A 17,000-nucleotide genomic window follows, 5' to 3' on the forward strand; every position below is an offset into this window, starting at 1 on the left:
CTGTAATTTCTCTTGTTTATTTTCTTTCTCCTCTAACAACTGCTGTAATTTCTCTTGTTTATTTTCTTTCTCCTCCAACAACTGCTGTAATTTCTCTTCTTGTTTTTTTTGTTGTTCGAGCTGCCACTGTTGCAGGTTTCCAGTTGCCACTGCTGTAATTTTTCTTCTTGTTTCTTTTCTCGTTCGTCTTGTTTCTTTTCTTTTTCCTCCAACCACTGCTGTAATTTCTCTTCTTATTCTTCTTGTTTCTTTTCTTTTTCCTCCAACAACTGCTGTAATTTCTCTTCTTGTTTATTTTGTTGTTCGAGCTGCCACTGTTGCAGGTTTTCTTGCCACTGCTGTAATCTTTCTTCTTGTTTCTTTTCTCGTTCGTCTTGTTTCTTTTCTTTTTCCTCCAACCACTGCTGTAATTTCTCTTCCTGTTCTTCTTGTTTCTTTTCTTTTTCCTCAAACAACTGCTGTAATTTCTCTTGTTTATTTTGCTGTTCGAGCTGTCACTGTTGCAGGTTTTCTTGCAACTGCTGTTGTCTCTCTTCTTGTTTCTTTTCTTTTTCCTCCAACAACTTCTGTAATTTCTTATCTCGTTTCCATTTTTTTTTTATCCCGCTTCTGACACCAATTTGTTACATCTCTGTTTGTTAATTAACTTTCCGTAACTTCGTTCTTGATGAAACTTTAGTGACACAAGTCCTTACTTAATAAAACTGGTTTATTCTTTCGAATATAACTTTACGATACACTTAATTTCAACAATCTCGCTAAAACAAATGCTATAACAACGAACGTGCTCAATATGCTCTCTGACTGCAGATCAATTACTCACTGTCTACACACACACCTTAATTCGTCACGTTGTCACCCTCTTATATATATATACCAGACTACCCTATATCTAGTAATCTCCCGACTATTCCCGAAGGTTCGAGAGAAGTGGAGTGACCTCGCTCACGCAACAGTACTTTTTGTCAAATTTTCATCCCAAAATAAAGGTATGAGTAACTAATAAGTAACTTTTTATCTAAATAAAAAAAAACAGTTATAAGAAATCCACCCCAAGAGTTATCATTCTTTTTCAAGTCTTAATGCAATGAATATTAACAGCACTGTCGCATGATGGTGCATAAACCTGGTGCATGAACCCTTACTATTGTATGAGGGATGTCCAAAACGTTTGTGGCCTGAACTATAAAGAAAAGAGATACTGGTTCAACTATGGTTTATTTTTCAACATAATCTCCTCCTGAGTCTATACAATTGTGTCAGCAATGTTCTAAGGCCTTTATGCCCTTCTGAAAGAACTCTTCTTCTTGGTTCTCAATCTATGACTGGATGGTGTGTACAAGATCATCATCACTCTGAAATATTTGACCATTCAGAAAGATGTTAAGGTTTGGGAAGAGAAAAAACGTCACTTGGAGCTAAATCTGGTGAATAAGGGGTTTCATTAAGTAATTTGAAGCCAATATCATAGATGGCATTCAAAGCAACATGCAAGTTATGATATGGGGCATTGTTCTGTTGGAAGAGCACACTTTTCTGAGTTACCCTGTTTTCTTTGATTTCTTGATGCAAATTGTTGATTAAGGATGAATAATAATATCCTGTAATGGTGTGAACCCTTTCCAAATAATCAACTAGTAAAATGCTCTTGGCATCCCAAGAAAATGATGCCATGATCTTCCCAGTAGAGATTTGTGACTTGAACTTCTTTCTTTGGTGTGGGTGAACTTGGGTGTAAATTTCCATTGAAAACTTTGCATTTTATCTTTAGGTTGAAGTGGTGGACCAATGTTTTATCCATAGTTACCTTTGGAGTTGGCATTGGCTTTTAACAACTTGGATCTGTTTCTGCTCAGGTGACAATATTTTTAGAACTTGCCTGGCAATAACCTTACTTATGCTCAAACTGTCCTTAAAAATGCTCAGATCATCTTCACCATTATCTTCCACGCTTAAACTCAGCACATCACTTTTACACTGTTGAATATGCCAGATCACCCTCTCTTTTAATAAAATATTTTATCACAGCACAAAGCAACATCTTCTACACAAAGTTTAACCCTGCTCACCTCATTCTACAACACACAAAATAAGCTTGATAATTTGTAGGTTACATGTTGTTTACTCATAAGAATGTTCAAACTTAAAATTTATCAGAAAAAATCATAATTCCATTATATTTAGACAACCCACATACATAATTACAGTGCTAAAATTGTTGATAACATATTATTATAGGAGACATAAAATACTGTAAATCAGATTTTTGTGTTTAGTTCTGACTGTTTACATTTGTAGCTCACTCTCTGCTTTTTGCAATGAAATACTGTAATGTATTTAGTTTAGACTTTTTTATTTGCATAAGATACTTTAAAGTTTATATGTTTAGCTCGGATTACATTTTTTGACATGAAATACTGTGAAAAAGAAGCTTATGAGTTTAGTTTAGACTATATATCATTTTGAAGCAAAATAAAAATTAGAAAATAAATCACAAACTTGTACGTTACGAGCTTCATCATGACAACCCTGTATTTTGTACAAACAACAGAAAGATTAAGTGTTGTGTTTTTCATATTTATGTATTATGTGTATATCAGTTATTCTGATTGTTGTATATAGGTTTCTGAAAAGTCTACAAATTATCATAAACACATTATTTCAATCAATTCAGTCAATGGGTGCTATTGGAACCTTGATGGCCTTGTTTATGTGTATCCTTTATTGCAACAATTTAATGACTTTTATTAATGAGTTACAGTAAATGAACTGAAGTTTGAATAAAGTTATATGTATACCTCACAAAGGCTGCTACTATAAGGGGATAGATGTAGCCTAGTAATTACTATGCTCAGACTGTTAACCTGATGCTGCAGAAACGTGTTCTGTACTTGAGGCCATGGATGCTCTAAAGTTTATAGGACTGATGGTCAAATTCCACAATTCAATCAGATAAGAGTAGCTCAAAAGTTGGTGATGGATTATTTTGACTAGCTCTTTTCTCTCTGGTTTGTCTTCAGAAGTAGGGAAGATTATGAACAAATAGCCTTTCTGTAGCTTTTTGTAATATTCTGAAACATACTGTGTAAGGATCCTCTAATGAATATATAAGTGTATCATCATAAAATATTTTGGTATTGAAAGTAATTTTTAGATTATTATGCATTTTTGATTCATGTACAAATGCTAATATTGGATGTAATTGCTACTGATATAACTAGTGTATAAACATTTAGATTCCATAATGTCATTTCTAGTCAGTATAGATATAAAGTAAAGTTGAATTTGATTAATGAAATACACTTTGAATATTTTGGTTTTACACTGTTTTCACATCACTAATGTAATAATATTTCCTACTAATGAAAAACTATTTTACTTTATGTGAAATTGTTTCCCTAAATGATACATTTGTACAATTTATCAATAATCATTGCTTCATAACATTTAAATTATATTACAAATATTGCAAAACCCAAATATTTTGGTACATAAATCAGTAGAGAACTGTAAAAAATAAATTCAGAAATATTTTCTCATTACTGGTATAGGAACTTACATTAGGTAAAACCCATTTTAACAGAGGTTCAAACTATTTTGACTGAATCACAGGACATTAAAACAATGAATAGAAATCATACCAACCAAAGATCATGTTAGGTTGCCTATATTGTAGGAATTTAAGACAATTCAGAAAACTCATTTCAACAACAGTTCAGGGAAGGTTGCCTAGATTACAGGATTTTTAAGACATTACAGGAAACTAATTTCAACAACAGTTTGGGGAAAGCTGTCTAGGTTACTGGAGTTTAAAACAATGCAGGAAACTCATTTCAAGTACCATCCAGGGAATGTTGCCTAGATTAAAGGACTTTAAGACAATACAGGGAAATAATTTCAACAACAGTTCAAGGAAGATTACTTAGATGACAGGATTTGAAGGCAATGCAGAGTACTCATTTCAGCAGTATTTCAGGGTAGGTTGTCTAGGTTACTGGAGTTTAAAGTAATGCAGGAAACTCATTTTAAGAACCATTCAGGGAAGGTTGCTTATATTAAAGGACTTTAAGACAGTGCAGGGAATTCTTTTCAACAACAGTTTAGGGAAAACTGTCTAGGTTACTGGAGTTTAAAACAATGCAGGAAATTAATTTCAACAGCATTTCAGGGAAGGTTGCTCAGAAAACAGGATTTTTAAAACAGTGCAGGGCACTCATTTCAACAACATTTCAGGTAATGTTACCTAGGATTGTAGGACTTCAAGGCAGGGCAAGAAATTTATTTCAATGACAGTTCAGGGTAGGTTGTTTAGGTTACAGGACTTCAAGGTAGTCTAGGGAACATATTTCAATGATAGTTCAGGGTAAGTAATTTAGACTACAGAAAATCAAGACAGTGAGTGTATTTATTATTGTGGCTATCGTTTCTGAAATGTTCAGAATTTAACTGCTCTATGAGTTATTTAGCTTTGACAACTTTTTTAGATGTCTTTGCAGTAATAGGTAGAGGTCTTTATCATGAAGTCAACAATGAAAAGTTTGGGGACCTTGGTAAATCTATTTTTACCCTTTACCAACTTTTGACTTTAGATGATTGGTTTATGATTTATAAAGACACTCTTAAAGAGAACAAATGTAAGTAGAAAATAACCAAGTTTCTGATTATTGCTTTTTCAAACTTATGTGTGATGATAATGAATTACACTAGAAAATATTATATAATAAAACATTAAGTAAATATCAATGATGGTAAAACATTAAAAAAAGATGTATAATTAGTGTTTATGAACAGTAGATATATCCTCAAAGTTTTTAAGTTTTGAATTACCAAAGGGTTCAATATGGAATCCATTGGATTTGTAACTTTTTCACTGCCATAGAAACATATATATCCTGCTCTGGACCACTGCCATGTGAGTTTGGAATTTTGTATCACCATAAAAAAGGGCACTCCCTATTAAACTTCCTAGAGCTTACTAGTTTCAAGTCTTGGTTAAGTGTAAGTTAAAATATTAAAATGTATTTTTACTTTTTATTATGTATCTAAATATATATCTGGCATTGAAAGAGTTAATCACAATTTGCTAAACTAGTTATGCACCAAGTTGCTTTGGCTCCATGACCCTATTGGTTACAGGTTTTCTCTAATAATGTATCAATTACATAAAAAAAAAAGTAAACAAAAATACCATTTACATTACAATTAATCCCATGAATTATTAGTGGTTCCTTTTTTGTATTTAACATAGAAAATGAGGAATTACACCCAATGTATTTATCATTTCCTTACATTAACATTAAAATAGACAATAACATTAAAGTCCCTAATATAACATAATATATTAACCCTCCTGTAGTCAAAGATATGAAAATAAGTCAGTAATATGAGGTTAAATAAGCAGTAATGTTTAAAGAAGTATACCGATATAAACCGTTCTTTTTACAAAAAACATGTTTTGTTTTTAATTTGCTTCTGGTCTTCCAGCATACTGGCACATCCTTATCTTCCTAATTGTCTACATTGTGGTGGAGTATTTCATCTTCTTGAAGTGAGTTTCTTGCTTATCTACATTAGCAATACACAAAAGTTAACATTTTGGTTGACCACCCCAAATCATGGGCTGTGTGATTTCTTATTTTTTAACCAAATTTATTGAATGAGCAAATTTCTTGTATTTTAGTGACTTCTTAATTAGTAACTATATTTTTCAGACATTAGAGACTATTTCAGTAAAATATTTGTGTGCAGAATTTAATTAGTTTCATTCTGACAGTCCATGGTTTATTATTCACATCCATTTTATTTTGTGCTTTTGACAGTCAGTACTCTTCCTTTCAGATGTACATTAATGTAACTTGACTATTTTTAAGTTCAGACCTCATTAGTTTGATTCTGATAGTCGAGTTTTGTGTTAATTTTAAATTCAAAACAAGTTTACATTATTTCAATTCTGTTAGACATTGTTTTGTAATCCAAGTTTTCACATTTCTTCACTGTTTCTTGTATAATTGTATATAGAGTAGGATTGTAAATTACTGGTGTTTATAGCATCTATTTTAAGAAGTTAACAATTCAAAATAACTGTTTTGTTCTTAATATTTTATCATAATATGATTCATTCTATAATCCCCTTTCTTTGATTAAGTTGATGTTCAAAAATAGTTTATCCTTCAAGAGAATGTGAGCAATGTGAATAAAATACATAAAATTATGTTTCAGTAGTAAAACATAAATTATGAATACAAATCATGGAGTCATGTTCAAGTTGTAAAAATTTGAATTTAAAAATACTACTCACCTCTTCACCACAAAGATCTATTACCTTGCACACCTTACCATATAATTTCTTGCACATGCCACAGATCTTGAAGAAATCTTCTACTTCTTGTTTCAATGTCTATTACACAAGCCTATGATGTAACCATCATTAGACTCTAGCACTCCACCAATGGGAAGGTGTCATATTCTCCATGCATACTAATTCTCATGAGCACTAGCACATGATCACAGGCTCATTCTTTCCCATCTTCAGATGTGTTATATTTTCAATAGATTTAACTGCTTCTTAATATTTATTGTGTAGTGTTTCTTTCCTTAATTTTCTTATTATATGAAAGAACAATACTAAATTGTAAACTTATCAGTTCGAACTATCTTCAATTTGATTTTTTTTACCAGCATTGTACTTTGAGACATGTCCCATTGTTTAATCCAACATACAGGTTTTGTCCTGTACATTGAAGAAAACAGATTACTCATTACATCCCCCAATCCATGATCTAGCTGCCGTTGACTTCCAGCATAATGAGGTAATCTGTGTCCCACTTAGAATTTGTAATGTGCATCATAAATGGCAGGATCAAGATAATAAGGCACTCTCATGATCTCATTTCTACTTTTGACAATGGAAATGAAGTGTTATGATGACTCACTCTTGTTCAAATTGGATAGATCGATCTCAACAGTCTGAAAACCTTCTTTAGAAACTGGTTTGTAATATGACTTTGTAAATGTTTCAGTGATCATGTTAATTTGAATGACTCATACTCTTCAAGGATACCATTATGCCTATGCATCATCACCATACCTGGCTCATTTTATAACTAATAACACAAAAATAAACAAACAAAACAAAAGAAAAACATTTTCTAGGTATTTATAGAAACAGACCACCAACATCAGTTTCATGGATGAACGGGATTATGCATTCATGTTTTCATATTTCTAACATCTCCCAAGGTTTTTAACACTCCTTCACAGGAGTCATCCAATACTGTCTTGGTGATTGGAGACACTGAAGATCAGTGATATTACTGTGATTGTGCACCAGAGGTTGATTCCATTCTGATCTTTGATCCCAGCAGGATTCCTGTCCTCCTGCTTCTGTTACTTTAGCTGAGCTTTGTCTTTGCATGCTTTAACTTCTCATTTTCCCTTCCCAACATGAAGCAGGTAGTCCCACTTTTGTCCTTCATTGCTTAGATTCCACAGGTATGTGTTTTTTCTGATGTAGCCTTTTGCTCAATCTCAGGCTTCCTTATTACATGAGCCTCATTCACCTAAATCATTTCTTTCAGTTTAGGGATCTCTTACTTTTCCTTTTTTCTTTCTCTTCAGTTACTTGTATTCATCTATTACAGGATTATTTATTCATTCTTATGTTTTACATTACTTTGGGGGTTTCCATCATTACCCTATCATTACTGGATCAACTTGCATGTACCTATGTTTTTCACTTTGTATTCAATTTTCTTCCGTTCATTCCCAATTACCTTGGTTTCTTTATTTCTGGGACTGCTTTGTTAGGTTAATTATCTTACTTTCTGACTTTCACCTCCCTCACTTTCCTCTCCAGAACTTCTGTCTTGCACCATTTCTTTGTGATATATTTTTGGAGGTATTTCTGATACATTGACATCTTGAACTGATGCAAACCTTCAGCAGTCACCTCTTCTCACTCTAGTTAGATGGCTTCATAGAGTCACCCCCCCTCTTTTGTTTCTTGTCTTCTTTTTACTATCTTTCTCTGAGAGTTGGCTGTCATGGGTCTTAGAAGTGATTTATTTCTGGAGCCAACCCTCATATCCAGTCCTGTGGGAGTATTTCTCTTCCATTTTGTCTACTGGTGGACTCCCTTTTCTACAACCTAGTGCAATTCTCAGTTGCTTTCGCAGGAGTTTTATATATACTTCTACTCTCCAACTTACCTGTTGTAAACACCATGGGACAATTCCTCAACCATACTCTGGAGCTTTATCTCATCTTTTTATTGTTCCCATGAGGATGTTAGGTTGCCAGGCAGATATCTATCTGTCCAACTTGATACATCTGTCAGGGTTTTATGTATATGAGTGGGCTGGGATTCTTCTACAATAGGTGTCTATGACTTGTTGGCAATAAATTTGAACCATAAATGGACAGCACACAATCCACTTGTTTTAAAATAATATAAATTCAAAACAAGTCAAACGTATGTACAAAAATTCTTTATACTATAGGAAATCATAGTTTTATCTAAAACTCTGAACTTTACTCTTGTCAAAGTCCACACAGGCTGATTCAATTACTTTAGAATTCAATTGACAAGACGAATTATTTTTCTCTACTTTTATCACAGTAGTATTAGTGAATAATTCACTTACATTACCCAATGGGTTACCAAAGTTGTATCTTGAACTTTAAATTGTTGTCTCCTTTTCATCAAAGTCCACACAGGCAGGTTCAATTACTTTAGATCATCCTTTGACAAGACAAATTATCTCTTTATCTCTGTTAAACTGTGAAACCCATTTTAAGATATCACCCATTAAGGCTAATCACTCACACGTCAGCTAACTTCACGTTTTCTAACTTTTTTTTCTGACTGAACTTCTCTTGACTTCTTCTCACTTGTGCTCACTTGGTTGCCTATATATATAACTTGCCCAACTGAGACCTGGAACTTTCTACAAACTAGGAGATGCTATAATGTAACAATACTCACATAGCGAGAAAAACTTAGATGTTTCAAGAAAGAAGACATCAACAATTGAACTACACACACAATGTACGACCCTTACTGAATTACTTAACAAAATGTGTTATATCTATTACTTTTAAAATAATTAACTTTTAACACTCTTGTTATGAAAACTAAATATTCATTAAATATTAAATCACTAAATATGACTATTAAGCTAAACAGTATAGTATATCCAACAACATCTTTGGTCTTTCCTCAGTTCCTGATGAGCAGTTTTCTCATTCTTTGGTGGATAATCTTTCCAGTGATGAATGGCCTGATTTTGGGGTCTCAGACACTTTTTCCACATCCTGATTTGTCTGTACACCCTTTTCTTCTTTAGGTTTGCCCATAATGGTTGAACAGTTGGTTCTCAGTCCTTCCCTTCAAATTAACTATGGTTCCATCTTTTTCCCTGAATTGTCCTGTGGCTTTTTACTCAAAGGTTATATTCTTGAGGTCTGTTGTTCCATTACTATATAGACATTTGGTGTCTATTCGCCTCTTTGAATGTAGCTTCCTCCATTGTGATCTCCCTTCTCCTTCAGAAGTTATTTCCTTTGAAGTAGCTAGTTTTGGCCTCCATTTCAGGCTCAACCCCCATCCTATATTTCATTCACTTGGGGGAAGTCTCATTCTACTTCTTTGTCTTTGTGACATGGAGCTTTTGATACTAGTGCTCTTGTGTCTCCTTAATTTCCTGCATCAACATTGTTGGGGACTTTTCCTCATTTCTCTTGGATGTCCCCATCAGTGGTTTTTAGTCTGTCAATACAGGTATATCTAAACATACGCTTTTTTTTCACATCTTGTAATCATGATGTTTCTCTTGATTCTACATGATCCTGGAATCCCTCTTCCCCCACCTTACCCAGACATGCATCTGTTTGGAGCCATCAAGGCTCAGAAGTCACTCTGTGGCTCCTTGCTCTTATTTATGTGAGCTTCCATATCTGTGATAAGTATAGCACAGGTGACATTTTATGTTATCTTTGTGCTTGATGACAACCAATCCAACAACCACACCTTTCCACTGCCTCTTTTTGGGTAGGTGTGCAATTCTGGATGCTTAATCTATTTCAGCATCTGATACCCAAGAGTGAGGTTTCTCTGTCTTTATGTCCTCAAGTTGGTGGATACTCTGCAGGCTTGCCATTATCTTCTGTTTTATCTGCCTGATCTTCTTATCATGATCCATTCAAACACCTCCTCTGTTCTTTCTTCCTTACTCTGACAGAAACTTCTGTTTTTCTGACTCCAAGTCCTATTTTTTGGGTCTATGACCACCACATTCAGTTGTTGATCTCTAATGTCTGGTGGCAGACTGACTATCTCACCTAGGCCTGACTCTTCTCACAGAGTGATTTCTCCATCCTTTGGTTTTTCAGTAGATTTGCTCCCACTATGAGCATTCTATCATCACTAACTTTCCACTACCCACCATTCTTCACTTTCACTCATTTGGAATCCAACCCTAGACTTTGGATTTCTGCCTGAGGACGCTTAGGTATGATTCAACTTCCTTTTATATGCTTTGTACATATTTCTTCTCCTTCTCCCTTGCAGGAGCCATTCCTCACTTTTGTCTTTTCCTCCTATTTACCTCTTCTTTCCTGGCTATCGCAATCATTGGCAGGGTGTTTGGATGTTTTCTTCACTCATCATGTATTGTCATGCATTTTCATACCATCCCAGCTTGCCTCCTTTGTTTTATATGGTGTATTCATTATTATCTCACTCATACTGCCCTTTGTTTGGCCTTTGCCAACTTATTTTCTTGACATGGGAATCCTCTTCCTCTAGTCATTTAATCTCTTTCCATTTTGACCAGTTGGGTTATATACCCTTTTTTGGTTATTTTCTTCTTCTATGAATAATGATCCTTTTCTTATTTTTTATGTCTCCTTCCATCATGCTTCTCTTACCTCTAGCCATTGATGTCCCCTGTATCAGGTCTTGCAGGTGGGAATGCAGACAAACCCTGAAATGTTAATGTCCCAATACTTACACCACAGAAAGGTTTCACCTACCTGGCTTTTATTTCCTTCTAGTTGTCATTCTCCACTCTTCAAAATGGTTCTAATGGTGAGATATTTTTCTCCTTTCTTTTTCATGTCTCACAACTTCTTATTCTAACTGTACATATATATATATCTATATTATGTAGACAATGCACCCACCAAGTGGCATTTGTTGTCTCACAGAGATTACTTACCCAAAATCTACATCAAATAGGGACTATGAAAGTGTTAACCCACCTGCCCTTGCTTAAGGCCTGCTGTTGAGATGAGGTTTTTTTCAAGACAGCTTTGGTGGTTAAGTCCAGCCAGAAGGGTTTTGGGGTCACTTTGGGACACAGGTCTGAGATGCTGTTTCCTGCACTTGATTTTTTGTGGTGAATATCTCACATAAGTATTTTTCCAAAATGGAACAGCTTAATTTATATCCCTAGCCACACTATACATCATGCTCAGCTGTCTGCCTGTGAAATAATGGATGGTTGAGCAATCTGCCATTCCATCCACCTTAGCAACACATTAGCAATATTTTGCTCTACCACCTCTATTGGACAAAAAATATTCCCTGCTTGAAAATTAATACATTATCCCACCAAGTGCTGCACCACTAGGCTGCTCTCTGCTTTATGGGTGTCTCACACCATAAGCTTTCCCTTTCTGATGCTATTTTCAAAAAGGGGGTCATCTTTGTAATTCTCTTAATTAATCACTGGTCCATCCACCATATTTAGTGTAGGATTCTGGCCCTTTGTTGTACAAAAAGATGAGTAGTACTTCTGAAGTTAACATTTTCTTTACCTAAAAGTGTATTTAAGATAGATACTCATCTCTCTGCACCACCTCCCATCCTTCCTTCCCACTTCCAATGCATTTAGTTTGCCTTCTCAATAATGAGCCTGTGTTCACATATTAGTACTCAGAGAAATACAGTGAATGGGGATGTTTCATCTTCCTGTTAGTGGAGGACTATAGTCTGGTAATGATTACATCATAGGTTAGTGCAATACATGTTGATACATGAGGGGTGGAAGCTTTGTTCAAGGCTTGTGGCATGCATAGGAAATTACATGGCAGTATGTGTGAGATAATGTTCTTTGCGGTGCAAAGTGGTAAGTATGTTTCTGAAATACATTTGTAGTTAAGGAATATGTTAACTTTGATAACAAAATTGGTTTTTACTTCTATGTATGCATGGAAAACTGTCATCATTTGAAAAGCTCAAACAAGTTAATTGTGATTTTTCAAAATCTGATATTTCTTTTTGATCACAAACTTTTTTCTACATTTTATAAGTCTTAATTTTTCTACCAAAATGCCACACAGATATGAACTAAAATTTTAATTTCTTACTAAAATACAAAATCAATAATGTATATTACCATTGTGCTGCAAAAAAATAAAAATGTAAGCCCGTTTTTGATTATTTAGATAAATACATATATATAGTGTTTCAGGAACTATACCAACTATATTGTATGAATTCCACTGTAATGTTGCTTTGTCTTTTTAACAGGCAGGAAGATAATTTGAGGTGAAGAAATTTAAGCATTGAGTATTTAGTGTTCTTAATGTATAAATTACAGAATTTTTATTTAACTTTTCTATTTATTTTTAACATATCAGCTTGTTTGTAGCGGTATTAGTGGATAATTTTCAACTGACGTTGGAAAAATCTGCTTTAGAAGATCACGATAATGATTTTCAGGTGAGTGAATTTCATACAAACATGAATTTATAGGTAGTTATCACATTTCCAGTCTTGAGTTAAATGTTAATATGTACTGAATGAAACATGCTATATTAATTACAGAGCATAAGTAAAAATAGATTATATCATTTGAGTTGGATTTGTAACTATCAAGAAAATATATTACATCATTTGTATTGGATGAAGATTGATATTATTTGTGTTGTATGTGAAACAATAAAGAAATCATATTACATAATTTGTGCTGAGTACATAACAAGCAAGGATGTATAATTATCAGGAAAGTATATGACATTGTTTGTGTGGGATATGTAACAGTTAAGAAAAAACGCTTTAGTCAGACCCCCTGTATTTCCTCTTTGTTTCATGAGAAAAACAACTTCAGAGACCTTAACTTGTTTTCGAAGAACAACATATATAGTAGCCTTTTTGTTTAGGCCTTTAATTCCAACAGTTCAGTTCTTCTTAATGTAAGTAGGCCAAGACTGAACACAACATTCCAAATGAGACCTAACCAGTGACTTACACAATGAAATGATAACCTTTTTAGGCTTATAATGAATATTTCTGAAAATACAACCCAAGATCCTATTTGCCCTACTCCTAACAATAGCATAGTACTTGGATGGTTTAAGAGACTGATCTGCCAAAACACCAAGATCTTTTAAATTATGATATCCTACATAATTACCTGGTATTTATTATTATTAAACATCATCTGCCAACTATTTGATCAACTCATCAAATGATCTAAATCTTTTGTGAAGTAGCAGCATCTTTGTTACAACAGGCAACACTCAAGACCTTAATATCATTAGCAAATCTAAACAATTTATTGACTATTAATATTCCATATCCATGTTATTCATGTAAATCACAAAGAGCAAAGTCTCCAAAACTCAGTACTGAGGTACTCCACTTGTTACATATAAATCCAGTTTCACTGAATTTTTTTGTAACAGTCATCTGCTTTCTTCCCTCCAGTCATTTTTCCATCCAACATTCTTAATTATTCCTCACTTCCCCACATTCATAGAAATAATTTTTTCAAGCCTTTCGTGTGGCACCTTGCCAAATGCTTTCTGAAAATTCAGGTGCACTAAATCTGAATTTTTACTCTCATCAATATAAACAGTAACTGTTTCAAAGATTATCAAAATATTAGTAAGGAAACTTTTTCTCCAGGTGAAACCATGTCGACTACCCAACAAAATTTTAAACTTTGTTAAATGAATTTGCAAAGTATCTTTTATCAGTCTTACAAAAACTTTCCAAATACTGATGGACAATTTTCATCACTTTCCTTGAAAAGATGAGTATCATTAGCCAACTTCTAATCCTCTGGTACCTGCTCACTACCCAAGGACTTGCAAAAAATATTAAGAAATAGCCCACATATCCAATTATTAATCTCCTTGAAAACTGGGAGAAATATTATCTGGTCCAGGAGCCGTAAACCTTATGTTATATAAATGATAGAATACACAGTCTTGATTCTATACACCAAAAGTAAATGATGTTATACACCATCTTAATTACTACTCATCCAATAAAAACGACATTATAAACCTCCTTAAATTTTTATATCAAACACGAATAATGTCACATACTTTGTTATCAGGGCCCATCAACGAAATTCCAGACCCTGGTGAGCCCCCCCCCCCTCCCCATTGCTTTCTCCTATGAGTCCTATCTGCCAAAGTTTTAGAACAATCTTTTTTCTCTTTCAAAATTTACTTTTTCAAATATAATCCTACTGTTTTTATCTATGCCCTTTTTTCCACCCCACCTTCATCCCTATACCACCAATACCACTAGCATCACTACCACTAATCTCATCTTCAGTCCCTTTTACAATTACTAATCTTCCTGTCATCCTTTTATCTCTTTGGACTTTTTGTGCAGCAATGAAAATGTAAAGCAACTTTTGACTAGCAACTTTTTCAAAAAATCAAAATGACTCAAGAAATAGGATCATTTAATGGTAAATTCATGTTAAACCTTTACAAGCTCTTTTTTGCAGCAAAAAAGTCAATGATATGGTTAAAATAAAATTTTTTTACAGGTTACATAATAGTAAGCTAAAACATTACATTGAAAAAGAGTTTAGCTCGATCATTTCTTCAGACTCTGTTATGCATAATGCAATATTTTTTTTACACATATCTAAGATACTACCAAAATGTGTATTTGTGTCTCCCTCCTTCTCTCTTTCCTCTTTCTTTTCCTTTTCTTCTTCCTTCCTTCCTGCACCCCTTCCCTCTTTCCAGGCCCTGGTGCTTTGGCACCAGGACCCCTCCCCACTTTCTGATGGGCCAATATCCAAACAAAATAACATAAAATACTTCCTTGATTGTCAAATGTTTACAAGAAAGCTGATAGCTACTAATATTTAGAATGAGATGGTAAGTATAGAAATTTGAAAGTGTCAACTGAGAGCTATAGATATTTGAAAATGTCAGCTGATAGCTACAGATAATAGAAAAGGTAAACTGATAATTATAGATATTTATAGTGAAGTGGTAATTACTGATATATGAAAAAGCCAGCTACAGATCAAAGATTTTTAGAAAATGTCAGCTCATAACTGCAGATATTTAACAATTTCTCCTGGTAACTACATATATTTAAGAAAAAGGATGTGTTAAATGTTAGCATTATATCTTGTTGACATATTTAGTTTTTCCCTGTGCGAGAGATAAAAAGGTTAAAAGATTTTAACTGTTGTTAAAAACATACCAGAGAAAGCTAAAGAGTAGGGAAACAAATAAATGTTTTGTTTGTTCAACTCTATAGACTAATTATAATATATTAAGTCATGATATACAATCACTACATGAAGTAAGTGTAGCTGTAAAAAAATGTTACACACTATTGCAATATATAAGTACTATTAAACTTTAGAATCAGATTTTCTCTGTGGAGATATATTAGAATGAATACCATGAAGAACATAAACTTTGTTTCATGTAAAGTTGAAGAGCTTCAAAGATTGGTTAGCAAAGTCATGTATCAAATTAAAACATAGTTTTAATTTTGAAGATTCACTAAACTCCTTGTAAAAAATTAAATATTTAAATTTAATGTTTTAACAAATTTACTAGAAGTTTTATTCCTACCATAATTTTTTATTGTAATGTTAGGATGAAAACCTATTTTACAAGGAAGAAGAAAAAGAAGAAGGTAAAAGGTTATAACACCATAAATATATTAGAAGCATGAAGTAACTTTCTGTTTTAAAATCATCACAGAAAGTAACTACTGCAATGGAGAATTGGTCTACAGATATTCTGTTTTGTATATGTTTGTGTGTTCTTCTGTATGGTTAGGAATAAATTGTGAAATAGCAGTGATAAGCAGAGAGTTCACTCCTGATTAGACTACTTCTCTGAAATGTTCATTAGATTCTGCCATCTTTCCAGTACTATTTATCTTTTGTATAAATGTTTCCTGTTTTGTCCATTGTAACTAAATACAAATGGATGTTAAGGTGTATTAGATAAAAGTACCTGAAATATAATAATGTGAGGAGAGTAAAAAATGACTTATTTGTAGCACCTGTATGCAATTTTACCAGTAAGAATTCAGGTTCTATGTGGCTGTAGACAGAAAAATATATGTATATCATTTGAAATGTTTAGCTAGGTAAGAGCATATCTCAGGGCTAATGTTTATTCAGCTAGGTAACAGAACATTTGGTATGGCTACTGAAACAATCGGCTAGGTAACAAAACTTTTCTCAGGGATACTGAAACACTCAACTAAGTAATAGAATATTTCTCAGGACTATTGAAACATTAACCTGTGTAACAGAACATTTCTTGTGGCTGCTGAAACATTCAGCTCTATAACAGAACATTTGGCATAGCTATTGAAACATTCAGCCAGGTAATAGAACAATTCTCATGACTACCCCAACATTCACCTATGTAACAGAGTATTTCTTGGGTCTATTGAAATATTCAACTAGGTAACAGAGAATGTCTCACGAACACTGAAACATTCAGCTTGGTTACAAAACATTTTTCAGAACTGTTGAAATATTCAACTAGGTAACAGAGAATGTCTCACGAACACTGAAACATTCAGCTTGGTTACAAAACATTTTTCAGAACTGTTGAAATATTCAACTAGGTAACAGAGAATATCTCACGAACACTGAAACATTCAGCTTGGTTACAAAACATTTTTCAGAACTATTGAAATATTCAACTAGGTAACAGAGAATATCTCACGAACACTGAAACATTCAGCTTGGTTACAAAACATTTTT

At 33.5% G+C, this 17,000-nt stretch overlaps 1 protein-coding gene across 8 annotated transcripts in view; it reads left to right on the plus strand.

The window, feature by feature from the left end:
• The window catches only part of LOC106474061 (cation channel sperm-associated protein 1-like), a 39,483-nt gene that overhangs the window by 7,423 nt on the left and 15,060 nt on the right, over positions 1-17,000 (plus strand). For 4 of the 8 annotated variants that reach the window (XM_022402438.1, XM_022402440.1, XM_022402439.1 and 1 more), the window contains 5 exons: positions 2,623-2,714; positions 4,485-4,634; positions 5,485-5,548; positions 12,643-12,724; positions 15,871-15,910. In XM_022402438.1, the coding sequence (XP_022258146.1) occupies positions 2,623-2,714; positions 4,485-4,634; positions 5,485-5,548; positions 12,643-12,724; positions 15,871-15,910 (428 nt within the window). The remainder of the gene's footprint in view (positions 1-2,622; positions 2,715-4,484; positions 4,635-5,484; positions 5,549-12,642; positions 12,725-15,870; positions 15,911-17,000) is intronic. The other 4 variants (XM_022402442.1, XM_022402441.1, XM_022402443.1 and 1 more) reach the window with 3 other exon arrangements.

The sequence above is a fragment of the Limulus polyphemus genome, unplaced genomic scaffold (genome assembly GCF_000517525.1).
Source record: "Limulus polyphemus unplaced genomic scaffold, Limulus_polyphemus-2.1.2 Scaffold6775, whole genome shotgun sequence".
NCBI lineage: Eukaryota > Metazoa > Arthropoda > Merostomata > Xiphosura > Limulidae > Limulus > Limulus polyphemus.